General features: G+C 32.5%; 1 protein-coding gene and 1 pseudogene across 1 annotated transcript; one reads left to right on the top strand and one right to left on the bottom strand.

Moving 5' to 3' along the window:
- The first annotated feature begins 4,201 nt into the window (after positions 1–4,201).
- Positions 4,202–10,694, top strand: LOC120181588 (annotated as a pseudogene).
- A 7,967-nt stretch (positions 10,695–18,661) lies between these two features.
- LOC120182247 (transcription factor MYB44-like) lies at positions 18,662–19,516 on the bottom strand. The gene has a single exon (XM_039187247.1). It carries the CDS (start codon positions 19,497–19,499, stop codon positions 18,696–18,698), a length of 804 nt encoding a protein of 267 aa, XP_039043178.1. The 5' UTR covers positions 19,500–19,516; the 3' UTR covers positions 18,662–18,695.
- Between the last annotated feature and the right edge of the window lie 8,256 nt (positions 19,517–27,772).

Raw genomic sequence — 27,772 nt, 5'->3', positions numbered from 1 at the left:
TATATTCAGGAACATGGCTATCAAATGGTCGACCGCGAAACCCATCAGGGTTAAAAAATAGTTTACTTTAAAGATACGGCAAGAGTTTGAGGAATTACTTTTGCAATGTCTGTCACATGAAAAAACTCATGAAGCCATGCAAAAAGTAAATGCTTTACTAATAGGGCATAGTAAAAGTGGGTTGTTGGTTTGGTTTTGCTCTCTACCTTCCTACAGGGGGATGAAAACAATAGAGGTCAATTGGAGTGGAAGCCAAACGAAGGGGCTGAGAATCTATGATCGATCTGAAGAACCACTGCAATATATGATTCTATTCCCTCTTTGTACTACCAAAAAAATACGATTCTTGCCCGACTTTCTTTCGGCTTAAGAAGGTTACTATGAGAATGAGGATCACTTCATAACTCTAGGAGAATTATTGTTTTAGGGTGGGATCACCCCCTCGGGCATGCTCCTTGTAAAACCAATCGATGAGCTAGTGAGGTCGGAATAGAATATCGTATGTAGTGTAGAATCAGAACTGAAGCTATTTACTAGGATTGGAGCAAACAAGGAACAAGAGACAACATACTCCGTTTAAGCGCTTGATATACAGATAGCTTAAAACATGTTCATCATGTGGTCGAGCGAAGCGCACCAGTGTGAAGCAACCTAGCATCACTTTAGATAAAAGCAAAATGGATAACTTAAAACTGAAAGTAAGTTCTTCGTATCGATACCTCGTACAACGTAATAAAGATCTTGGTCTAGATCTGGTGGTTCACAAAATTTGGGACCTAATGATGTTCGGTTCGTCCCATGAGCAAAAGCGGACAATTCCCTTATTAAGGAATGGCTACAATCACAAGAAAGTGATTGAATGAGTGGGGACTCCAAAAGCACATGAGGGAGAAACAAGTATTTCAGGAGACGATCTAAAAGAGGGTCCGATTAAAAAAAGAGAACTCTCAACAAGATGGAACTAATCAAGACCAATAAAAAGAGGAGTTAGTTAGGATTCTATTGACAAAATTCATGCACCTATATGGAAAGACTATTTTGTTGATGTATTCCTGTCGAGAATGAAGAAGAAGAATAAGAATAAGGAAAATAGTATTTTCAACCAACCAGATCTATTATCACGAATCCTAAAATTTCTTCAGATATTTTTATTTTTTTTACGTTTCTTTTGGCCTCCATACTAATATTTTTTAATTCCTATCATCATCATCACAACTTGCGAGTTTAAGGAAGATAAAGTCAATTCAATGGAGGTGCAACAAGCCCTCCCCTAGTGTCAGAAGCTTCTGAGCCACTACCACTAGCTCAGGAGCATATTTCTCCTTCATTTTAAATCCAACTTGCTAAAGAGAACCAAGAGGATATTTGGGAGGAGTTCGAGCAACGGGAGCAACTGACACCAACGGGTAGAGCTAAGCTAACAAGGCCTCACATATGCGAAAGCTCACCCCATTAGAAAATCAGGTAGCCGACCTTATTATCGATTTACGAAAATTCGAAGCCTAATAAGATTCAACAAATCGTTGAAATGCCTAAAGAAGAAAGAATATGGTATGGAAAAGCTGCGCACAACCAACAATATGGAAGAAAGAGTGTATTTTTTAGGAACTCCAAGGAGTGCTTTAATATGTTCTTGAGAACTATAGTCTCATATCGAAAATGAAATAAAAAGTATAAAATATATTTATTAGTGATGTTAAGTAAGAGGGAAGTTTTCATGTTTATTATTTAGCTTCTTGGTAACTAGTCCTTTACTTAACTCGGCTCAAGCAATGCTTAAAGACTCGCATGCCTTTCTTGGTTGGTCCAACCCAACTTAGGATTTTTAACAAGTCTTTCTTCATTTTTAGAGAAAGAATCATAATTACAAGAAAGTTGTCTTTATATTTATGGATAACTAATTCATTTTCAAATATAGTTGAAAGACTTTCCCCAAGAAATGGGTAAAAAAATGGAAAGATCGAAACATGGGAATAGATCTGATACCAATACAGACTATATATTTCAATTGTTGTGCTTTCATAAATTGCATACATATAGAAGGGTTCAAAACTTGTATCTATCCACTATTAAATGAATTAACTTAATAGAGTCCTAAGGGCAGTCTCAAAGATAAGGGGTTCAAGCCGTATTAATTTTGATTAGTTGTCCTAGGGAAAAGAGTAAGTATTGACTGTTCTGTTGGTATGTTCAAACTAAGATCGATTGAGGCAGGTAAAGTCGACTGTGTAGCTTACTTGGTAAAAGACTCCCTATAGTTATGGAACATGCTTTTTGCCACTAATAACTAAGCGTCTTTCCCTATGCTAAGTTTCATCTCCTTGTGCAGACCTTCTCTTCTTTTGTTAACTCGTTGTTCACCTCTAAAACTTGGCCTTTTCTCTTATGATTGGAATGGATTTAAGTATGATTTGGATCAAACTAAAATTCATACTCCCGAGTAGAGCGTTTTTCCTCCTCTTTATTCATCTTCTTGGTTTGGTGGTGCCCTTTTTTTGGCAGTGAAACTCCTTCCTCAAACCATATGCAACTATGGTAATGCTTACAAGGGTTTTCTATGTAGGTACGAGGGTTATTTCCCTATTGAGAAGTGGGTTGGCAAGTTGCCTTACCTTGCTTTAGTAAAGTTGGATGTATCGTTAGGTTGTGTCAAGTTAAATCTGCTCCTTTTTTTTCGTTGAAAAAAAAAAGATCCATTCCCCCGCTTTAAAAAATGATGAATATGAAGTCCGTAGGGCTACAGGTACTATGGATCCTTTTATTCCCAATTGGGTTACCTTCCTAGGTATCACCAGTGTTGACTGTAGGTCGTGATGTGCCTTAAGATGGTCGTGATGTGCCTTGAGATGGTCGTCTCATGCCCCCTGCTGATGGAGAATTTACTCACAAAAGATGTTGTATCCATATCTAATTCAAAATGTCTTGCATTTGTCGATGTAATTGCCGATAATAGCTTCTTAGGAGCCTGAATGGCATCTACCCAGATGAAGATTTTGTTAAACGGTGATGAAAAAAGCAATTTTGGGAGGGCAAAGAGGAAAGTGTCAGTAAGCCTTAAGGTATGGGGTCAACATTCTCGTTAGCTTTTTTAGTTGAGGTAAGGCTAGCAAGTTTGTTCCTTGGCCTTTAAATTTAAGCTATTGGATGATCTAATAATGTTACAAGCAATAACGAGAAAATACTCTCTTGGATGCATACATGGCCTTATCCTCCACCCATCGTCCTGATCTTGTTTTGAAGTATCCAGCTCGATCTTAGCTTAGAGTATCCAAGTAGAGCTAAAACAAAAAAAGCGAACTATCAGAATTATTGTGCTTAGCCTTTGAATTGCCCTAGATCAGTCATATACTAGGTCATAATCAACCCATAATTTAAAATAAAAGAGAAGGATTGAAGTTGAGAAGCTCATCACTCATGCTTCCAACCCATGCTCCCCGGAAAGACTTCGCTGACACAGATAATATTTTGCCACCCTCTCGACTCGCGATACCCAATGTGGCTTTCCTCACTTCGATAAGTTACAAGGATGAATGCAAATAGCAAGGTGCTATGCTGCATAAAGTGAGATTTATGTTAAATTTTTTCTTATTCGTTAATGATCTTGCTTAGTAGAAGGGTTTTTCCCCTTCTGTCCAACTTGATTCTATCTCTGGAAATGAGGTTGCCCTTGATTAACATTTATCATCGAATATAGAATCTTCTTATGAGTGAGAAGGTTGACTTATAGACTCCATTGGCTTTCACAATGAAGTATCTCAAAAGTTTCGTAATCTATGGTTGATGCCTCACTCGAACTCTATCCCATTCTTTACTTGACTTTATTCGTCCGAGCGGTCTCTCTAGGATGTAATGCGGGAAGGAAGAAGCATTTCTTTCTATCATTAAATAATTCACAAGCAGTAGCCAAAAACAAAGAAGCAAGCCAAGATCAATGGAGAGTCGCCCCAGTCAAAGATGATAAGGAGTAACATCAAAACATTCATTGTATGTATGCCTCTATCCACATGCATCTGTAGCATGTTGTACTTGGGTTGTATCCGTTACACCATGGACAATAATCTTAGTCGGAGTCAAATTCCTTACCTTTCAATCCAAAGATGAACATATTCATACAGGTTTTATATTTATTGAGGATCCATTTTCTAAAACTGCCCCCTTTTGATTTGTTAGTTTTTTGGGTTGTGTCTGTTACACCATGAACAACTGTGTTGGTCGTAATAGATAGACATTCATGCTAGTTCTTGCTTCATCATGAAGTTCCATTTCAGGGAAGGATGACGTACCATGATACTTTTTGTTTTGTCGAGCCCTGTTTTAATCTCTGGTTTGATGGTTGTGTTGATAATGCTCAATTGAATGTTGAAAATATGCTAGTTAGGTTATCCCACTAGTATTGGAAATATGCTCAAATTAGGTTATCCCACTAGTATTGGAAATAACTATTTTGCCCTCATTATTTAGCCTATAAATAGTGAGCAATTTCATTCATTTTTATATATCCTAAGCAAACATTTACTTTGGAATACTCCACTCTTTTGAGTGTTGTTTGAATTGAGAGAAGAGCAATACCACCAAGTTCACTCCAGTTTCTGGGTGTACGCATTCTTGGGGAGTCGTGTTAACCTCAGGGTAACAGTCTGCCTACTGCATCGATTACACACATCGGGGCGAATTCGTTTCTAAGGCAGTGGTTTTACCACGATACGGTTTCTCAATCTGTTTCATTCAGATTAATTATTTTATTTAATATTTTCCTATCAGTGCTAACGCCTCGTTTTGCATCAGTCTATTTTACCAATAATTTAGAAATGAATTAATATTGCTGCTATGCTCAAACATAGTGGAAATTCAAAGCAGATATGGGCTTTGAACAAGCAAATTCCACGTGAATTACAATTTTCGTTAGGATTTTTGGAACCGCAAAAGAGTTGCTTGTGTTTCTGATGAAAAGAAAAACTATCAAAAGTCTGGTATGTTACTTTGATTATAGCAACAATACTATCAATTTAATTGGTAGTTCAATTTCATGTTAAAACCATTGAAAGTCTTTTAATGTGTGGAGTTTTTTTATTTCATAATAACGCATACGTTTAATTATAATAATGCATAATAATGTATGAGGCTTAAAACATATGCACGTTAGCAATTAAAGTCATTAAATATTGTTTTTAACATTGGTTTTAAAAGTGATAAATGCATAAGATTAATGCATTAACGATGCATGGATTAGAAACGACATGAAGAACAGTGATTTATTTTATGCTTTATTGCAATAAAATGATGAGAGAAACGTTTAAATTAATGTGCATTACGAAATGTTATAAAATGTTGTATATTATAACATTAAATGATTAATGCATAGAAACATTTAAACATGAATCAAGGTTATGCATGATTAATTCAATTTAAATGCAATAAAGTTGTGTATTAAAAGTTTACATGAAATTTATGTGAAAACATTTACTGTTGGCAGTTTATGACATTTAATTTTATACATGAATATTGATTATTGTCATTATATGATCTAAATATTTCAAGTTTCAATAGTAGGTTGAACGATTTATTAAATAGCTATATAAATATTTATAGCTATATAAATATTAGTGTTTTTTAAACGTTCAATTTTGAAACTTGCATGCTATAACCAAGAAGTGACATGACTATAATGTTATGAACATTTTGGTATGAGAGATAATGCATGTATGATATTTGGTCCATGTGGAGATGAGTAACTATTTATTTCATGTGGGGATAAAATTATTCAGTTCTGAATAGTAAGTTGAAAATAAATGTCAACTCTCTTTTCGTACTAATAATTTCTTTTGAGAAATTTATAAAGACAACAAAATGGGTGTAACTTTTGGAGAAGTATGGAGCTGGTGAAGCTTAAATGAGAAAATTCTCCAAAATCGAATAGTTGTTAAATTCGATTTGATTTCCACAATCTCTTGAAGATAAGATGCCAAAATCCTAAAGATAAGGATCTTTTCACTATCAATAAATTATCAAATTATTTTTAGTAAATTAATTTCGTGACTAACCATGTATATTCTTCATTTGACTTCAGAAGATTTAAAAGAGATGATGGTTCAGATGAAGAGATTATCACGATGGATTTTGGGATCATGCTGATTAAAAATGATGATGCAAACACTGAAATAGCATGCATGGAGAGGATGAATAAGTCTATTTGGAAATTATGACTTAACCTGCGAGGTCAGATTATTTTGGCTTGTTATCTGTTAATTCATGTTTTTTAAATACATGAATTAGATTGCATGAGCCTTTAAGATAGTCTTTAAAACTTAGTGGATATTATGAAATGAGATAAAACCACTAGTAAAGACTAAGGTAGTACTACTAAGGCTAAGGCAGTAGTTTGAGCACAAAATATATATGTTTAATAAGGCACTATTGTGATTAAAAGTATCAAGCATAATTCTTTAAGAAGCCTTAAGAAGGAGAAAATCTACAAATGATTTATTGGAAAGTAGTGTGATGAGTATGAAAGCTCATGTCTAGGATTGGTTCTATGAAGACTTGGTACTTAAGCTTGCCTAGTGCACCACCTCTCTTTCATAGAAACCTACCTGGTGCATGTTCATTACTATGCTCACTATTCCAATACTATGACAAGATAAAAACTCTTAAAACTTAGTGTATAAGTTAAAAGAGTATATGTTAATTTGGTTGAGTGGAATACCAAATTTAGTCATACTAAAAAAAATATATGATGGTCTCTTTAAGGCTAATATGTTGAATATAATGAATGAGTATATGATAGACTCTATAGCTACTAAAAGTGTGTTGTAGCAATTAAATCTCTTTAATTGATTTTCCTAAGTAGAGGAAAGAAAAGAGATTATTTATTTCATAATGGTTTATGCATTTTAATCTTAATGATTTGTAACTTCTCAAAACTTTGAGAATATAATTATGTTTAAACAAAACTTGAGTTTGTTAAAATATAGTTTTATGGCTGAAACTCATAACAAACTTTACTCTAGTATGATTGAGTATTTGTTTACACGTTTTACAAGACACTTATGGATATCCTAAAATGTTGGAAATGTGGGGGTGTCTTAAAATGTAGATTAAATGCAAAAACTCAAATAGAAAATATTCTATCCATTTCTTCTAGTATTCCTGCTAGGTCTTCTCAAGAAATTGATTTCGAGCCTAGAAGAAGCAAAAGGCTATTTGGACCAAATTTTATCACTTACTTTATTTTTGAGATAATTGATTTAGACTCTCTTTCTGATCATATAGCTTAAATATTATATGAGGATCCTAAAAAAGTTATAAGATCTATCGATGTTAGTTTCTAGAAAAGTATTATTAATGATGAACTAGAATCGATAATGTCTAATCATACTTGGGATTAGTTGACTTACCTAGAGGATTTAAACCAATCTGTAGCAAATTAATCTTCCAGAAGAAAATGAGACCAAATGGTTTGATCCAGTGGTACAAGGAAAGGCTAGTTGTCAATGGGTTTAATCAAAGGTTTGGTTTAGACTACTTTGATACATACTCTCCCGTTATGAACATCTCAACGATCCGCGCATTATTTGCACTAGCCTCCCTTCATAAGTTGTGAGTACATCAAATGGGTGTTAAGACTGCATTTCTGAATGGAGATCTAGATGAGGAGATCTATATGAGAACAATGGTACAAGAAATTTCATAAAACTATACTTCGTTTTGGTTTTGTTGTGAATGGTTCGGATGCTTGTGTGTATTCGAGGATGTTTGGTACTGATTACATCATCATAAGTTTTGTATGTTGATGACATATTGATTTTCAGTTCTAACATTTAGTCCATTAACAAAACAAACAGTTTCTTGTCCACTAAATTTGAGATAACGGATTTGGGAGAATTCAATGTAATCTTAGGAGTCAAAACTGAAAAGAGATTTTCTTTAAGTCAAACACACTATCTTGAGAAAGTGTTAAAGAAATTTGACAGTTTTGATGTTGCCCCTGTTTGAACCCTTATGACCCTAGAATATATCTCTTTAAGAATAAAGAAAGTAACGTTTCCCAAACAGAATATACTAAATTAATCGGAAGTTTAATATTCTTAATGAACTATACTTGGTCTGATATTGCTTATGATGTAAGTAAACTAAGTAGATATACTCATAATCCGAGTGGTGAACATTGGATTGATCTTAGACGCTTACTGAAGTATCTTAAGAGTACTTTGGATTGGAAACTTGAGTTTGTTGGCTATCCTGCGGTACTGGAAGGATATTGTGATGCCAACTGGGTTTCTGAAAATGATGAGGTAAGCTCTATGAGCAGGTATGTTTTACTTTAAGTGGAGCAGCAATCTCGAGGAAATCATCAAAGGAGACTTGTATTGCTCGTTCTACCATGAAGTCAGAGTTTATAGCTCTTGACCTAGCTAGGCAAGAAACCCAGTGGCTCAGAAGCTTGTTAGCAGATATTTCGTTGTGGGGAAGACCGACTCCTCCGATTTCTTTATTGTGTGATTCACAAGCTGCGATATGTGTGGCTAAGAACCAAGGTTACAATGGTAAGAAAAGACACATTCGCATAAGACATGAATCAGTTAGCACTTAATAAAGAATGGAGTGCTCTCTTTAGAGTATGTGAAGTTGGAAATGAACCTAGTAGAACCTTGGTCCTAGATTCGTCGAGGGGGATGGGCCTAAAGCCCATTGGTTGAGGAATTCATGGTGGATACCCAACTTAGTTATCTAAGTTCCATGTGATCAAACAAAACCATGGAAAGACTCATAGTGTACATTCCTACTGCCTATCCCTATAATGAATAATTTACATGCCCATGATGAGCTTAATTGCTTTCCAGGCTTTGGGTGGTCTTAGTGAGAAAGACTTGATGAATTTACCGATTTTGGCTGAATATCTATTCTTAATAAGTTCATAACCCAGAGTGAGTGAGTAGTTCTAAACGAGAAGGAAATAATGACCTTACCGACAGAAAGGTTGAGTTTATTAAACTCTTAATGAATTCAAACCCAAGAGTTTGGGAGTTCCTAGTGAGAATGACATATTGAATGAAAGTTTCTAGTGAGAAGGACATATTGAATTCATCGAATTATGAGGTTGAATATTTATTCTTAATGACTTCTTATCCTAGAGTTTGGGTAGTTCATTTTTAATGAACTTAAAGAAAGTCACCATACCCTTTGTGAGGTTGAGCTATTATAAAAGCTCTTAATTATTTCATATCCCTGTTAAGGGTGGTTTATATCGAGATAAACTTGATGAAATAACCTACGTAAGTGAGAAGGATTAGCCACCTTCTATGAAAAAAGTTGGGTCATTTTTCTAGTGCACTTATTAGAATCCTAAGGAAAGAGGACTACACATATATACACTTTTGTATATACTCTTTGTAGACACATCGATGACTTTGGTGGATGAAAGGGTTAGTTGTGTGTTATGAGTTTACCCCCATCTTAGAAAGTTCAAGACTAGTTTCACTTATCTAAGAGAAGGATTGCTCATCATCACTATGTACTAGTTCCATATACGTTCACTAGTGCTTAAGCAACTAATCTCGCTATTGCTCTTCTCGTGTTTTAACTTCATTGCTCTCATCTTTACGAAAGAATTCTTTCGCATTAGTGGGGGGATGTTGATAATGCTCAATTGAATGTTGGAAATATGCTAGTTAGGTTATCCCACTAGTATTGGAAATATGCTCAAATTAGGTTATTCCACTAGTATTGGAAATATGCTCAAATTAGGTTATTCCACTAGTATTGGAAATGACCATTTTGCCCTCATTATTTAGCCTATAAATAGTGAGCAATTTCATTCATTTTGATATATCCTAAGCAAACATTTTCTTTGAAACACTCCACTCTTTGGAGTGTTGTTTGAATTGAGAGAAGAGCAACACCACCAAGTTCACTCCAGTTTTCAGGTGTATGAATTCTTGGAGAGTCGTGTTAACATCGGGGGAATAGTCCGCCTACTACAGCGATTACACACATCGGGGCGAATTCGTTTCTATGGCAGTGGTTTTACCACGCACGAAATCTGTTTCATTCTGATTGATTATTTTATTTAATATTTTTTGTCAGTGCTAACGCCTCGTTTTGCAGTAATCTATTTTACCAACAGGTTGCACGTGCTAAAAATCCGGTACATTTTGTTTTGTTTCTCATCTAGTATTTCGTGAAACTTCAGTTTTACTTCTTTTGTTAAGTCTCGACTTCTCCGGGATGATCTTCCAGTAGTTCATATAGGAGCTATAGTTGTTTCATTCCTATTCGTTGTTATGATGTTCCATATTCAAATGGTGGAGATTCACAAAGAAGTATTGCGTTATTTACCAGTAAGTGGTAGTATTGAACTGATCTTTTAGTGGGAAATGTTATTCATTTTAGATAATGAAACCATTACATTACTACCAACCTAAAGAAATATGACCTCTCTGAGATATATGGTTTATGCCATAAAGGTACGAAGTTGGACTAATTTGAAAACATTGGGCAATTTACTTTATAGCTACTATTCTGTCTGGTTTTTGGTTCCTAGTCTGATTTTATAAGTAGCCATGATTGGGGCTATAGTACTAACTATGTATAGGACTACCCACAGAGCAGTGAAAAGACAAGATATATTCCGACGAAATGTTATTTTTTTTAGGAGGACTATAATGAGGAGGAGGACTGACCCAATCACGAGATAATAAAAGGCCCAGAAATCTTGGTTCAAATTCAATTCGTGAGAAAAGAGATAGTTTGAATAAAGCTTTTGTCGCCCGATTGAATTTATCCTCCAGGTTCGAGTAAGCTACGCTGTAAGCCTAAAGGGAGATGAGAATGTGAGCTTTGAATAAACCTTTCAATGAGGAAAAATATGACACTGAATGCTTGATAGGAAGTCTGCTCATCCTTGTCTTTGCTCTGCCATTTCCAGTCATTTACAATGCCAATAATAAGATAAAATAATAAGGAAGTCTGCTCATCTTTGATTCTAATGTGCCAATTCCTCTCTTCAATGAAAGATTGACGCGTCACTTCCTGAAGAAAAGGAATCCTAGAGTGTGAACTCAGAATCGGTGGTGTGGAAACATTTGCGGAATCTACATATGCCAAAGCCTATAAATATAAATTGAATATTCTTGCTCCATCCGGAATGAATTTCCCACTGGATAAGTGGTTTCCGGAAGCTTAAGACTTGAATGGTAATGACTTGAACAACCAATTCTGGTATTAATATAACTTAATGTGAGGTAATCTATACCCGTGCTAGTTGTATGGGCTCAGCCCTAGTTCTTAAGGAGAGGTCTCACATGAAAGAGAAAAGTCAACATGAGACTCGAAAGACGCTCGACAATAAAGAATAGAAAATGACTCTTTCTTCGGTGGACATGGCGGAGGCTCATGCACTTACACTTAGGAAAGGTTCTGACCTGGCTTTTTCTCTACAACTATCTTCTGTTTGTATGTATGAAAACTGATTCATCTCAAGTCATAGACAAAAGTCGTCTACAGATCGTAGTCTGAGGCTTATTGTTAGTGATGTGCAGAAACTCCTAATGTCTCACCACAATTGGTCGGTATAAATAAATGGTGAATAGATTAGCCAATGCTTCGGCAGATTGGGTGGCAAAGCATCTTCCTGACTGACTGTGTCGACCTTACTGAGTGCAGAGCCAACTATTCTTGTTATTTTAAGAGAATATCATCATTGTCTAACTTAGGCCTTGATGTCTTTTGATTTCAGCCCCGGAATAGGAAGTGAGATGATTCGATAGTAGGAAGCTGATGAATCTTCTACTAGTACATGGATGAGGATCAAGACGGGTATGCTTAATGCAACTATTCTAAGTTTCAGGTCAATTACTATGCCCCATTTTTACTTCTTTTCCATCCGACCTGACATTCAATTAACATTAACAAGCCCTGTCGTCCTAAGTGCTTTAGAATTCGAATTAGAATAAAGTAAGAGGGAGGATTTTCTTGTGTGACACACTTTCAAGCCATTAGATAGGAAAATTGTTCAATTAATTACAGTAAGAGCATTGGTTATAGACGTAACAGGAAAGCCAAGCCTTTTCAAATTTTAATTAGAAAGATAGGTACGAAAAAGAAATTGTTATAAAATCCATTTTCCTTTATTGAGTTTTTCAATACCGGCAGATCCCTAGTTTGGTAGGGAGATTTGATTTGACCTAAACCCTATTCTTCTTGTAATTCATTGGCAAATAACCCAAAAAGCCTTTTGTTTATGAATTATGAACGGAGGAAAGTGGAGAAACCCACTGAAAATTCTAAAAAAGAGTCTTTCTAATCCTTACTATTTCTTATCTAGGTTGGGCCTTGCTCTTTGTTGGCCTCACTCTTATATCTTATAGTTATGGGAAGCATCCCTTTCGTCAGTCACACCACATATTATGACTTGAAATACAAAAAGTTGCATCGACTATTTGGCTTAGGCTGGCTCTTTATCGCTCTGTGAGCAAGTCAATCTGCTGCAAACAAAGAAATATCATTATTTGTGTCACCTCTTTCTTCTATTTCTATTATATATATATATATATATATAATCTTCCGAGGACTCACGATAGAGATTATTGTCCAATCTCATTACAGAGGCTTTGGGATTGAACTTTATAGATAGGGTTCTCACAAACATGATTCGTATTTCATGACCTCTTACGTTACGTCAAGCCTTTACTCAATAGGGGATAGAAGTAGCAGAGGTAAAAATGGAGCAGCAGCATCGGGAGGCCTACTCTGACTCAGGGCAGTGGATAATAGGGTTCTCTTACTCTTATAAGCTTGGCTGTGTTCGCCTTTAACGGCAGAGCTTTGGGCACTCCAAACTTTTTTGCATGAGAGTAGCGATTATCTGCCGATACTGGGAATAAGAAAAGTCAGATGAGACCCGCTAGTTAGGTTCACGATGAAAGAGAGATCTTTAAGAACAAAGTATAATGAATCAAGAAGAATGAGCTACCTTTGATTCGGGCCTCCACCAATGAAAAAAGAAAGAATAGGCGAGTAGAGGGACATGCGAAAACTCTGCTGCTCTCCCCAAAGGTTCATCATGAAGAAAGATTGAATAAGAAAGGAGGGATTGAATCGGATCGAGTAAGGGAATCAGAAGCAAGCGAGCAGAAAAGGCAGTATACTAGACTCGGCCTTGAACGAAAGACATGGGCGGAAGAAGGAGATCGGTACTCTTTTTCTCGACCCTAGACAGATCAGTTGATGGATATAGGTTAAACAATTATTTGGTTATGCCATTTTAGGCTTTTCTCTAACCGAAGCTATTGCATCGTTTGCCTTAATGATGGTCTCTCTGATCTTATCCGTATTCCGATCGAAGAAAGAAAGTTTCAGTCTCATAAATCAAACATCTCTTTCACATAAAAAAGTGGATGCGGGCTTGGCAGTTGTCGTTTAGTCCATGGTTCATTGGATGGTCGGTGCAAGGCCAAAAATTGGAACACATTGATTTCGCTCGTTCCCGTCCTGTGCTTCGGGGCCTGTGCCTCGGTGTGATCAGTAATCCATACTGTCGGGCAGTGAAGCTTACACTTGTTCACTAATTATGACGGTTTACCAGGGCCTTTTTCCTCCCCCCTTTTCTGTTCACTCGTAGGGGTCCGAATCCCAACAAAGGTTGAGGGAGTCAACTGAACATCTCAGACATTGGCAGGAATTTCACTTGCATCCGATCCCCAATTCTTGCTCACTTAATATCTCGTGCAGTAATTTTAATATATATTTAAAAAAATGTTATTGATTTTATTATTATTATTTAAATAATACAATTGATATAAAAAATAATCGAAAATATTATTATTTCTACCGATTTTGTTATTATTAAGTATTTTATTAGATTTGGAAGCGCTATCGATTTTGTTATTTTTTCTATCGGTTTTATTATTATTAAACACTTTTACCGAAAATATTAAAAAAATTAAAATTTTAAATAAAAATAATAATATTTTAAATATTTTTTTATCAATTTTATTATTTAAATAATAACAAAACTAATAATATCTTATTTTAATTATATATTAAAATATCGTACCGTAGAACTTCCAGTTCACCCCTGTTGATCGTGTTAGGTGAATTGTGTCCTCGTACGATTGTGTCGGGTGAGCAACTGCATTTTTAAAAAATAAATATAGTATTCATATTACAAATTCGACTGGACAACTACCGATATCTATTGATATCCTTTGTTTTATTGTGTAGGTTTAGTGTTAGTTATGAGTGGGTTGTTCTCATATTGTTTCCTTAGTCGTGCATTACTCTTTTAAGACTGAAGAAAAATGATTGTGTTAATGGGTTTTGAGTGCTCTACAATGTCTGCCTGTTAGGGTAAGAGAAGCTAATTTGGTATTACTTTTGAAAAATATTGTTGAAAAGTATTTTTAAATATGTTTTTTTTAAATTACAGTTTAAATTTTAATTGTTTAGGATTGTAGTTAAAAGGTAATTTTGAAAAAAAACTAATGATCATTTTAAACATCATATCTAAATTGAAAATATAACATTTAAATATATTTACACTTATTAATACTACGATATTTGAAATATATCAACTTAAACTATAATACAATTTTAAAAAAATATTTTAAGATAACTCATTAACAATATTATATATATAAAAATACACATACTTACACCGGTATAAGTATGTGTTTATTTCTAGGTATCAAGTGTTAAAAAATTCGATAATTTTGGAGCTTCAAATGAGAAATTGATTCAAATATTGTTGAGGAAAATGTGAAACCAATATTTGGTTCATACATGTGTAAACGTGCATGATGTGAGTAACGTGAATGTCTGAATCGGTTAGCCTATTTGTGGGCTTGCAGATATTTTAGCCCAAATGTGAAATATTTTTACTCAAATAGAGCATATCTTTTCAAAATTTATTTTGGAATTAAAAGGATAAATATTAAATGACTCTTTTAATCAAAACAATAATTTTAGAAATTGTTTGATTACTTGATTCTCATTAATACTTCATTAGGTCAAAAGTTTCTAATTGTTCACAATGTGAAATCCCTATAAATACTATGTAAACCTATTAGGTTAAACACACTTCAAAATAAATCAAAAAATATTAAAAAAAAATTCTCTCTAGTTTTTTTAGTGATAGATAAAGGAAAGAAATAGTTCACAATTTCTGCAGTAGTGTAACTACATGTTATCATCTAATTGTTGTATCCTAGGAGACAAATGACTAATGATCTAGCACCATAGAGTGGCCGAAAATCTGTCTTAAGGAAATTGTGTAGCTGCAGGCCTCAACTCATTTCTAATTGGTTGTTCCGTCAAAAATGTGTATTTATTTTTATACTCTTCCTTTTTATTATTTAAATAATATTTTCTTTTTATTTTATCGTCTTGGATTGTTATACTTCTGACAATTTTAAGACAGATTATATCTTCTACCTTTTTGAAAAAAATCGAGACGATTCAGAAATCTTGAGAAAATCATGAAAAGTAAAAATCTCAAATGATTATGGTTTGTAAAAGAAAGAAAATAGATCGTTGGATTTTATTTTCTATTTTTTAAAAGGAAATAAATCATTGGATTTATTTTATGTCTTGTAAAAGGAAATAAATCATTTAATTTATTTTCATGTCTTGTAAAAGGAAATAAATCAGTGAAATTATTTTCATGAGACTCTCACATGATTCTGATTTGTAAAAGGAAATAAATCGTTTGATTTATTTTCTTATTTTGTAAAATGAAATAAATCATTGAATTTGTTTTCATGATTTGTAAAAGGAAATAAATCATTGGATTTATTTTCCAGTTTTGTAAAAGAAAATAAACCATTGGATTTATTTTTCTTGATAATCTTATATGATTCTGGGTTGTAAAAGAAAATAAATTGTTGGATTAATTACTATTTTATAAAAGAAAATAAAATTTTGAATTTATTTTCTTGAAAATTAAGTATGATTATAGTTTTAAAAAAATGAAATAAATTATTAAATTTACTTTCTTGAGAGTCAAGTATGATTCTATTTTGTAAGAAAGAAATAAATTGTTAAATTTATTTATTAAAATTCTCGATATATTTGTAAAGTGGGCTATTGAAAGTAAATTTATTTTAAGAATTTAATTTTTGCCATTTTAATGGATTTATTTGATCTACTTTTACAAATAGGAAAGAATAAATATTTTATTACATTCATTGGTGATAGCAAAAAGTATTGATATATATTTACTAAAGAGTAAAAGTGAAGCTATAAAAAAATTTATTCTCTATATATTTGCTTTATATTTTAATGTTTATATCATGTTCATTAATGATTGAGCTCCGTTATGAATTTATAAACGGAAAAATAATTAAATGATATCAACGTAAAATAATATATATATATAAGAGATGTAATTTACTATGAGTTGATCTTGTATACTTCCACCAACGAAGATAATAATAATTTGGAAATCACCACATAATAATATATATAAATACTTGAGCTTTAGTATTGATACCTAAAAAAAGTATTCTAAAGGAACAATAATATATTTATTAGTTTAAAAATTCTATTAAAATTAATTTAGCATATTAAAAATAGAAGAAAAATAAAGAAATTTACATACTTACATTAAAAAAAGAAAAAGAACTAAAATTTGAACTTATTTCTTAATTAAATAAAGAAATAGTATAATTGAAAATAAACGTCTAAATTGAAACTTACACAAAGTGAGACAACATATACTTACGTTTGATACTTCTACTCTTTGAAGGAAGAACGAGACAAAGACCTGTAAATGTTTGGTGATTTTTAAACATACAAACTTGAATGAAAATGGTCAATAAAAAGGTACATAAATGACCCTATACCATCAAATTACAAGTATAAACATTTCTTCTAAAGCAATGACAAAACAAGTCGTAGATGTTGATTAAATAGGGGGGGAATGCTACAGCTGAGGAATCTGTGCATGGAGAATCACAGAACAAAAATGGGGTCTCCCCCCAAAAAAAATGCTTAAATTTAATGGCCAGGTCCCTTTTTGCTCGGCCCGGAGGCTAATTTAAAAGCCAAACTCGTAAACGAATTACCACTCCTAGAGTTGTTTGCCGAGATAGGAACACGAGCGGCAACAGCTTTATCATTGTCCTTTGCTGCGTTCGTCGATGATGATCGAAGGGGTCGGCCACTGACTGCGATGAACTCCGTTGAAACCAACAACACCAACAGCACAAGCACGAAAGGAACACTCTTCATTCTCTAATAATAAGGTGGTGAGCTACTGAGGCTGTTCTTTTTAAAGTTATTTATGGTCGAATTGTTGTAATGAATGATATATGGTTGGTTCTACCGCTGTGTGTATATATAAGGGTGTTTCCAGGCCAAGACGGTGAAGAGCTTTGTGAAAGTGGGACCTTTGGTGTTACAGGAATGTTTGACTCAGCCTGCGTTTCCTCCATTGAAAACATTACGAGGACTAAGATGTTTTACATTATTGGTGTGGTGTCGGAATTTGACTTTATGAATCCGGTGCTGCAGATTTGCATGGAGTAGCCAAATTGGGAAGCACATTTAAAGCTGACTACACAAACCAATAACACGTACTGAAAAAGTGATGGTTTTTGCATGCTTGCTTTCACACGCTTTTCCCAACATCGTACGCCTGTGTTTACACATCTGCTACGCGGCCTATTCATATATTCAAAAACAATATTTTTTAAGGTCCAATTTCATAATTAATCCCTATACTTTATTTAAATTTTAAAATTACTTTTGGTACCTTAATTTAGCATTGTTATACCTCCGTTCATTTTTATGACCTCCTAAAACTGTTAGTTCTTCGTTAGATAAAACTTCCAGAAATCTCCATTAGCTCATCGGAGCCTCTAAGGAACTCGTAACATTAGAGTCGACTACGATGCATAGAAAAGACTTTTGATAAGCTCATGTGATCCATTAAGGCTAAATCCAAGGATCTGATTACTAGATCTATTTAATATGCCGACCTACAAGTAGTCATAATGACCTTATGTTTAACACCATCAATTAGAGTCACTGTAAATACCCCTCGGCCACGATTAAAACAAAAAAGACATTATCACCATTGTTTCCATCCTCTCCAATTCACCAAATCTCTATCATAATTTCATCTCAATCATATATAAGCATTGGCCAACAACTATATTATCACGTACCATGATTCTCCGTCTAAATCAAAAGGAATAGATCATCAACTGCCGACAATATGAGTTTGTTCCTGTCAACAAACATACGATCACATTTTATTGATTGTTTTTGTGATATCAACAACTTTAAACAAAGATAATGAATGGGCTGAAATTTACAAATTCATAAGGTAGAGGAACTAAAATTAAAATATAGGGATTAATTTTACTAGTTGAGTATAATATAGGGAAAATATTTTCAAAGATATAACTACTCCTCCAACATTGGTGGATGCATCACTTAATACAATATCTCTTTATTTATTTGCATAACCTTAATATAGAAAACAATATTAGTTTGAAGCAGCATTTTGATCTTACCAAATATATATATATATTGATTCTTAAAAATAAAATTCTTTCAATACTTGAGGGTCCAATATGTACTTCAACTTCTATGCCAGCCTTATAAATAAGTCTTAAGCCTTCAACTTGATTGAGTTAATTTTAAAAAAATAAGCCAAGGAAAGAAACTAAACTTTTGGTGGTGATTCATGTAGCCTAGTCGATTTTGCTATTTCCAATACGCTTGACAAGTGCATTTCTAATAGCCTCAGTTTGCAAACAAAGCTCATTCTTGTCGATCCCATCCATATAGTTCCACACTTCTTTTCTTATCATCTCCTGCATCACTGCCAAAAACTCCGCCTTAAAAAACTGCTTCTCCATCTCCCCACCAGGTGGTACTAATGGTTCTGCCTCTGCAACCTTGGTAGGGTTTGGAACCGAGTTGAATCCGGGAGGGTATACGGGTCCTGTGTCCTTGTTTTCAATGGAATCGGAACCCGGAAGCGACAGGCTGAGTAAGGTTGGTGGATCCGTTGTGGACGAGGCCGGTGTGACACCGAGTAAACTCGAGTCACTCGAGTCAGACCCTGAAGGACTACTCGGATTCAAGTAAAATCCCGCCGTATTATTACTACTTCCAAGACTGGCCAATCTTTTAAGCGGCGGTGGGGAGTCGTCGTTTAAATCCTCGGCCATGGATTTTCGCTTCAGCGTGGAGTTCCAGTGGTTCTTAATCGCGTTGTCTGTACGACCATTGAGTAGTCGGGCGATGGTAGCCCATTTGTTACCGAATCGCGCGTGGGCTCGGATTATCGTTTCATCTTCCTCGGGACTAAATGGACGGTGTTGAACCTCGGGGGAAAGTTGGTTGCACCATCGAAGCCTACACGACTTCCCCGATCGACCCGGTATTGATTTGCTTATCAAAGACCAGTTCCTGGGTCCGTACGTTTGAACCAGCCGCTGTAAAGCCTCGTCTTCTTCCGGACTCCATGGACCTTTGATCCGATCCGCCATTGAAGAGAAAAGAAAAGAAAATATAAACTCTTATGAACTGATTACAAAAGCCCAAAACCTAGATAAAATATTAAATTTAAACTAATTTCATATATGTACAGATAAAAGAAGGCTGAGATAATGGTGAGGGCGGAGCCTCTTCACCTTTGAATAAAGAGAGAGGGAATAAGAAAGAAAATGAGAGAGAATATATGTATATATATGGGGAGGAGATAAGGATGACTTGTTGAACCGGTAAAAAGTGAGGGTTATAGCCTTATAGGGGCGTTGAGTGTGTGAGGACTCTTACGGGCAAAGACAGTTGCTAGCAAAGGACACGTGTCGATTTCTAACATCTTTAACTGACACGTATTGTTGTGAATGTCAGCTATAATATCAAAATTGATTACGTCCCACCTAACTGACTCCGTCAATTTCGCGCCACCTATTGGGTAATTCAGTTAAACTGTGAAAATCCTCCAAAAGATTTTCACTTTCCAAATCCAAATTACGCGAGTGTTTTAACAAACCATTTTTAATTAAAAATACCGTTTTGAAAGTTCAAATTTGATCGTATCCCATAAAAAATGGAAAACGAGAGAAATAAATGTACGGTTGGGAAAGTACGACTTTGAGCTGGACAGCATTTTGATCATAATATGGTATGGTCTTGTTTTGAAAATCAGATCGGATCGGTCGGTTCAATCGGGAATCGTTGTTTAGTCCGATTTAATCTAAACCGGTTGAACTGCTATTAGTGAACCGGTCAGAATCGTTGAACCATTCGAACCGGACCGATTGAAAATCGGAAAAAACCGGGAAAATCTGGGAAAAACCGGGATTTTTGTTTTTTTTTTTAAAAAAATTAAACCAAACAACGTCGTTTGTTAAACGAGTCAAGTCGAACTCGAGTATTGCTGAGCTCGACTTGAACTTGAAAACTTTAAAAGTAAGCTCAACTCAACTCAAACTCACAAGCTAAAATTATCAAGTTCAACTCAAACTCGAAATATAATATTGAAACTTGAACTCAAAAAGGCTTGAACTCAAAAAAAAATTAGAAGCTCGATTGAAACCTAAAATTCGAGCTTGATTGAAATGAAAAAATAGTTCACTCAATGCTCACCAAAAGGCTCTATGATTTTGAATGCCAAATTACCTTTATTATTTATAGAAGTTAGTTGTGATGCGCTTCTATGTTTCTTAGCAATGTGAGATTGTTTTGTTCTCATATTTTTACTCTTTAGACTTTTGGGATGATCTTCTATGTTTCTTAGCCATATGAGATTGTTTTAAAAAAAATAAACTAAACAATATCATTTTGTTATAATTTTTTAACCCCAAATTTATTTTTTAATTATAGTTATATAATTATATTTATTATTTAATATGCTTTACCTTAAATATTATGTTGCAGTTAATTTGAAACATTTTGTTTCACTTGATTTTATGGTTTTTAACTTATATATGTTATGACTTGCTTTGAATATGACTTGTGATATAAAAAATTATTTTTTATTAAATATTTTTGGTATTTTTATTTAATTTTTTAAATAATTATGACGTCGTCCGGTTCTTTCGACCGGTCAGACCGATTCGACCGATTAAACCAGTAAATCAATAGCATGATCGGTTCGTTAACCGGTCCGGTTCTGAAAACCATGGGTATGATAATGGCAAGTACAAAGCTGAGCCTGAGATGGCACACAATACGACAAAATTTTTGTTGCGGAATCGAAGGGCAAATATCCACACAAGTTGTACTGTTTTTACTTAGGGTAAACTACTTCAAATATGGCTTCGATTTGTTTATACTACTTACTTTTTTATTTAGTGTAATTATATCACTTCGTTGTTAATAATTTAACGAAATGATAACATGACAATCGTACATTATGACGTCGTTGACGTGATAACCTAATCAAAACGAGATTATTTGGCATGACTGTGTTTAAGGCTAAAAAAACCCACCCAAAAAAAACGTATTTTTGTTTTAAGAAAATTTATTAAAATTGTGCACTTGAAGTGATTTGAAATCAAAACCTTAAGCTACAAAGGCTAAGGCTTAATCACTATATCAATTTAATATTTTGGTATAATTTTTAAACATAATATTCATAACATGAGTTACATATTTCAAATATTTTTTTAAAAAACCTATAAAATTATTAAAATTCTAAAAAAATGCCTTAAATTCTAGAAAATCTAAAAAAAATCATAAATTCCTAAAAGTTAAAAAAAAATCCTATAATACTGAACAAAAACTATTTATTTTTCTTTTTCAAATGTTAAAAAAATATTTTTTCAAATGTTAAAAAATAACTTTTAAAAAAATATTTTTAATAATAATATACATAACATGGGTCAATGGACCATTTTGTAAATTCAATGCATTTTTTACAAATGTTAAAATATTTTTTCAAATGTTTGAAATATTAAAAAATATTTGAACATTTTTAAATGTTAAAAAAAGCCCTAAAAATATTTTTTAACATTTGAAAATAATAATAATAATAATAGTTTTTGTTCAATAATATAGATTTTTTAAACTTTTAGAAATTTAGGAGTTTTTTTAGATTTTCTGGAATTTAAGGCTTTTTTATTGAAATTTTAATAATTTCATGGGTTTTTGAAAACAAAATATTTGAAATATGTGACTAATGTTATGTATATTATGTTTGTAGAATTATAATGAAAATTTAAATTGACATAGTGGTTAAGCTTTAGTTTTTGTAGTTAAAGGTCTTGAATTCAAATCCTCCGAAGTGCACAATTTTACAATCTTTTCTCAAAACAAAATTATGCCGTTTTGGGGGTTTTAGCTTCAAACATAGTTACGCCAAAACGACGTCATTTTGATGGGGTTGTTATGTTAGCAACGTCACGGCGTACGACTGTCATGTTATCGTCTTATTAGATCATTAACGGCGAAGTAATATAATTACATTTAAAAGTAAACATTAATATTAAATTGACAAAATTAAAACTTAGTGTTATAAACAAGTCCAAACTTAAAAATGAGTAGTATTTGATGTAGTTTACCCTTATATTTATTTGTTATAACTAATATAAAATTTTAGAAAAATATAAGGTACGAATGGCAGTACAATGGTGTCGGTCCAGACGATCATGGCTCCACATTAATTTTCTTCTTCCCTAACTGCCTAACGTCACATGGCCGTAACGCTCCCATTTTCTTATACTTTTCGTAACTGCCCAATGCCTCTAAACCCACTCCACCGGCTTAATTTATTCATTATATTTTTATTACATCTTTAGAGATTATGTCCGAAAACCTTCGGATCTCCCTCAATATAACCTCCAAAATTATTAGTTCTTCGTGCATTAATGTCTTCGAACAAGCTTTTCTGTTTATCCCAAGTTATCAAAAAGTTTTCATGAATTCTTTTTCTTTTTATTAAGTTAAGGTTATAAAATAATATTTATTTTAAATATTCACAATCATATGACCATGACTGTTCAATCGTCTTGTTATAGTTGCAGGTGTTTAAACCATAATATATCTAGAAATAATAATCATTCATCTAACCATTAAAGTAGTAATTTAGTTCCTACAGTTTTCATGAATTCTTAAGATGACTATAATGTATATATAAGACCATAAATAATCTTATGTAACACATAAAATATTATATTTGCAAAAGCGTACCTAGATTAATTAATATGTTGAAATCTTTAAGTTTTTTTAGCTGTGATCTTCCAATAGAATAGAGTTCCCTTAAGTATAAACTCTTTGATGGGATAAGAATAAATACAAGATTATCTATTTCTTGGGGACCATTAACCCTTTATATAGCTTATTAAAGAATCAATTATTGTTTGTACTTATAATTATACTCCTCATCAAATTATAAATACAACTTAAATAGCATCTACACTTTTATTTCCATGAAAATTCTAATACCTTATAACTTTATAACATAATTAGTCACTTAATTTATGTCATATTTTATGATAATAATATACATTATAAATATGTGTCCATAATTATGGATTTTAATCCAACAATCTCTAATTTGGGCAACATATGTTTTCTGATAAATGTATAACCTTATGAGCTCAAAATTTGTTATCATTTAATATGTATTCTATAACAATCTCGTTCATCAACTATGTTCATATAGGATCAAAGCAGTCTTTGTCATATTTATCATGACTAGACCTATCAATGGTCACGTATACAGATATAATCAAATGACATAGATCAATCATGGAGTGTAACATGGAAAGTACATGCAATGTGAACCACACATGTCTATTTCCAATTGTCCTCTTTAAACCTTAGTGAGATCAAATTTTGCCAAAACCAAAGTGTGGATGAACCAAAACAAACTTATTTCAGCAGAAAATAATCTTAAAATAAATATTCTTAGACTAAAGTAACTGAAATTGTGTTTAAAACAAACACACATTTTAATACAAACTCCCACTAAAATTGAATATCCTTAAATGGTATTGCACCTACATGAGTAGTGAGCTCATGAAATACCTTGGGTGACAGTTCCTTAGTAAGCATGCAATTATGAGTTTGTATCAATGCACTCTATAAACACATACCCACTAGCAATTTTCTTTAACAACCAAAAACATAATATTTATGTGCTTAGACTTTAAGGTGCTTTTGTTTTATATGGAATAAAGAATTGTAACTTAATTGTCACAAAATAACTCAAGTGGCCATTCTTATCAATTTATCATTAGCAGTTCATGTGACAAAATTTTGCATTCGCATTCCAATAAGTCGGAGTCAATAAACCTGATGATCTTTGACTTACTAGACCTCCGATGTGAGCATGTAATATTTTTTGTTCTTAAATGTATTGCATGGATCAATTTGGCTGCTATCCAACGACCCATACCCAAATTGCTTAAATATTTTCTTAATATCCTAAAATCATATGATATGTTTGAATGCGTATAAACCTAAGTATACATTAAACTTTTATTTATTTATTTTGAAACATATGAAACTTTTTCTACATTTCCTTAGTTTCAAAATCATCCTTAGGGCATTAATAAAGACTAAACTTGTTTCCTTTAACAATAAGATGTATCATTTGATATACTCTCACTGAACTTATAATATATACAATTGTCAACCAAATTCATCTCAAAACCAAACGAGATAATCACTTGGTGAAATTTGTTATACAACTAACGAGAGTCATACATAAATTCATAAATGAATTTACTTAATTTGCATATAATTAATTTTGTATCACCAGACACATAATTTTATGATTTCACCATATTAAACTTTTCATCAATGTTACCATTAACAAACACATTTTCAAAATCCAACTTATGTAACTTAAGCTCAAATATGAGAACAAATACCATGATTATCCTAAAAGAGTATTTCAATAAAACATGGAGAAAGTCTCAAAAAAATTAATACATTCTTTATGAGTATATCCTTTATATACAAGACATGTCTTATACATGTCAACATCACCATTTGTATCCATCTTGGTTTTAAATATCCATTTGCAACCAGTCAGTTTTGCACTTTCAAGTAATGAGACAAGTTCTCAAACTTTATTATTTTGTATAGAACTTATACTCTTCTTACATGATATTAATCCACTTTTGAGAGTCAGGACTTTTATGACATGAAAAAAATTGATTTGGTCATCTTTCATCATTCCACTGTCATCCTTATTTTGTAGAGAGATATAACATGGTAATCTAAATAATATTTCTCTTATCTTATGGATCTTCTTAATGATACTTATTCTTTGAGGTTGTTGAGTTTGTTCTTCCGAAACAATTTCTTATCTAAAATATAGAGTCGTTCAAAATAATCTTGTTGAGATTCTAGATCCACTTCTTGATAAATGACATATATAAATACATGGATATCATCAAAAGTGATAATAGGAATTGAGTTATAATCAAATTCCTCCTAAAAATAAATTCCTCAAATCTTATTTCTCCCTCCAAACTCAACATCCTTTAAAATAATATTATATATAGCTCATCTTAAAAATACTCCTAATTATGAATCATGTAATCCCTAAATCATGCAGAATAACCAAAGCAGTTGCTTACTCTTTTAGATTCAATATCTCCTAATATGTCATAACTTGTTACAAAAGAGAACAACCGTTTATAACATGTTATTGTCTCTTTGAGTTGGACCCTTAACAACTACATTTTGATTTTTTTTGCCCTTATCTTAATATGCACATTTCAAATTAGTACTTTTAAACTTATTATTGTTCAACTTTTCTTCCTTTTGCACACAATGAAAAATGAGCTCATTTAGAATTGATTTCTCTCTTTGAGTTAATTAAACTCTATAGGAAGTGATACTAAAATTACAAGAACAAATAATTCTTTAGAAAAACTCAATCTTAAGGGTCTTAAGTCTTGAAGCAATATGAAACATATCCATAATGTACTCCCTCACATTTTCTTGAGCCTTATACTTAATAAACATCAAAGAAGTCAAAAAATGATATAATTTAAACCTTAAATGTTTTTGAGAAAACATTTATCAATTTCGTCAAGAAAACCATTAACCTTTGTAATCTTTTCAGATTATATGTCCTTAAATACTTCTAAAATGTTATGTTTCATGACCATTAGACTCATACAATTTGAACAAATTTCACCTAAAAAATCCATTACACCAATTAAGGATATTGTCCCTATGAGAGGTGAAAATTTTCTTTCCTTAGTGCAAAGTCTATGTTCATACAACCAAAACCTTATGTAAGTGCATTTTCTGATTCCTTGAGATTCATTTTCTTAAACATGAGCAAAAAATGTATAATAATCGATATTGTGATAGCAATAAATAAATAATTAGCTGAATACAAAACAAAAATATAAATAAAATTGAAGCTCACATCTTAAGTAAACAAATAAATTCAAAATTATAGTTAATTCTCATCTCAAGATACCAAACACTACATCAATATCAAATATTTGGACGATAATATTAACAGTAAATGGTACTCTTATTGTAGTAATCAAACAATGACAATAAGTTATGTCGAACAATAGACTAATCTTTGGACTAATGTAATGCTCACATACCACATGTGTTGCTTCAAATCTGGCCAAATATTATCACAATAAACACATAATCATCTTGATATTTTAAATAAGTTAGTCTACACAAAAGATGTCACTTTGGCAACATTATATTTGAAGTAATCTATCAAAATATCATACAAAGCCATCATATGAATTAATTTGTGTCAAAAAATATATATTCTATTAACCAACAATCAAAATTGAAAAAATTGAATTGCGTATATAAATATATTGTATTAACAATATAAATAAAACCATATAAATATTGTCAGCCAATCAATTTCTCTTAATTTTATCTTTCAATTAAATTAAAAGATAACTAAAATAATAATAAATTTGAATACACTTAAACCTTATCTCAAGATATCATTTATTCTATTAATATTTCATTTTTAAACAAAATATTCACGTTAAGTGATATCTGATGCGGTAATCAAACATTGATACTAAGAACATGTCAAGCAAAAATCTTCCTTTGGGCCGATTTATTACTCATACATCAAACTGAATAATTATCACATGTTTATAACCAAAGTGGTACATGCAATTATGATAACTATTAATCTTCCTTTAGGTCAATGGATACTAACATATCCTAAGTTATATGTACATTACATGTATAAAATATTTTCCATAACTGAGGCCACTTTAATGACTTATTGTTTTAATTAATTTGTCTCAAAATAAATATTGATATTCAAATTTAATTTTCTATAACAATCAAAGGTCAAAACTGAATTTTTTGATTGTATTGCAATATCTGAAATAGCCCAAAATAAAGATATTTAAATGGTGTTATAAAAATCGAAAACTCAAGTCTTTGATTGTTTCTAAAGAATTTCTTAAACATGCATTCGATGCATAAATTCATAAATTACCAAATATAAATTGAATTCAAAACAATCAACGTTTACCAAAAACAAAGTGTAACACCATAATCCAGCCCGACCCGAATATCACTAGATCATGATTTCACACGGGGACCACCAGAGTGGCTAACCCAAAACTTTTCTTTTTAAAATGACTGTAATCATTATAAGATAATCATCCATAGTGATAAAATAAAAGACATAACAAATATGAGTTTAAAAAATATGGGGAGTTCCTAAATCATCTAAAATAAGATACTCTTATGAGTATCGATACGAATTTGGCTACTAGAATCTGCTAAGTGAACTCGGTATCGATATCACCTTGGAGTCTCGATACCTCACCTATAGTATCGATAC

This window comes from Hibiscus syriacus, unplaced genomic scaffold, assembly GCF_006381635.1.
Source record: "Hibiscus syriacus cultivar Baekdansim isolate YM2019G1 unplaced genomic scaffold, ASM638163v2 tig00003721_pilon, whole genome shotgun sequence".
Classification (NCBI taxonomy): domain Eukaryota; kingdom Viridiplantae; phylum Streptophyta; class Magnoliopsida; order Malvales; family Malvaceae; genus Hibiscus; species Hibiscus syriacus.
This window is presented reverse-complemented; position numbering and strand designations above follow the sequence as displayed.

Bases quoted from the DNA above. Each gene is read 5' to 3' on its own strand.
- LOC120182247 (XM_039187247.1), bottom strand. From the start codon at position 19,499: ATGGCGGATCGGATCAAAGGTCCATGGAGTCCGGAAGAAGACGAGGCT.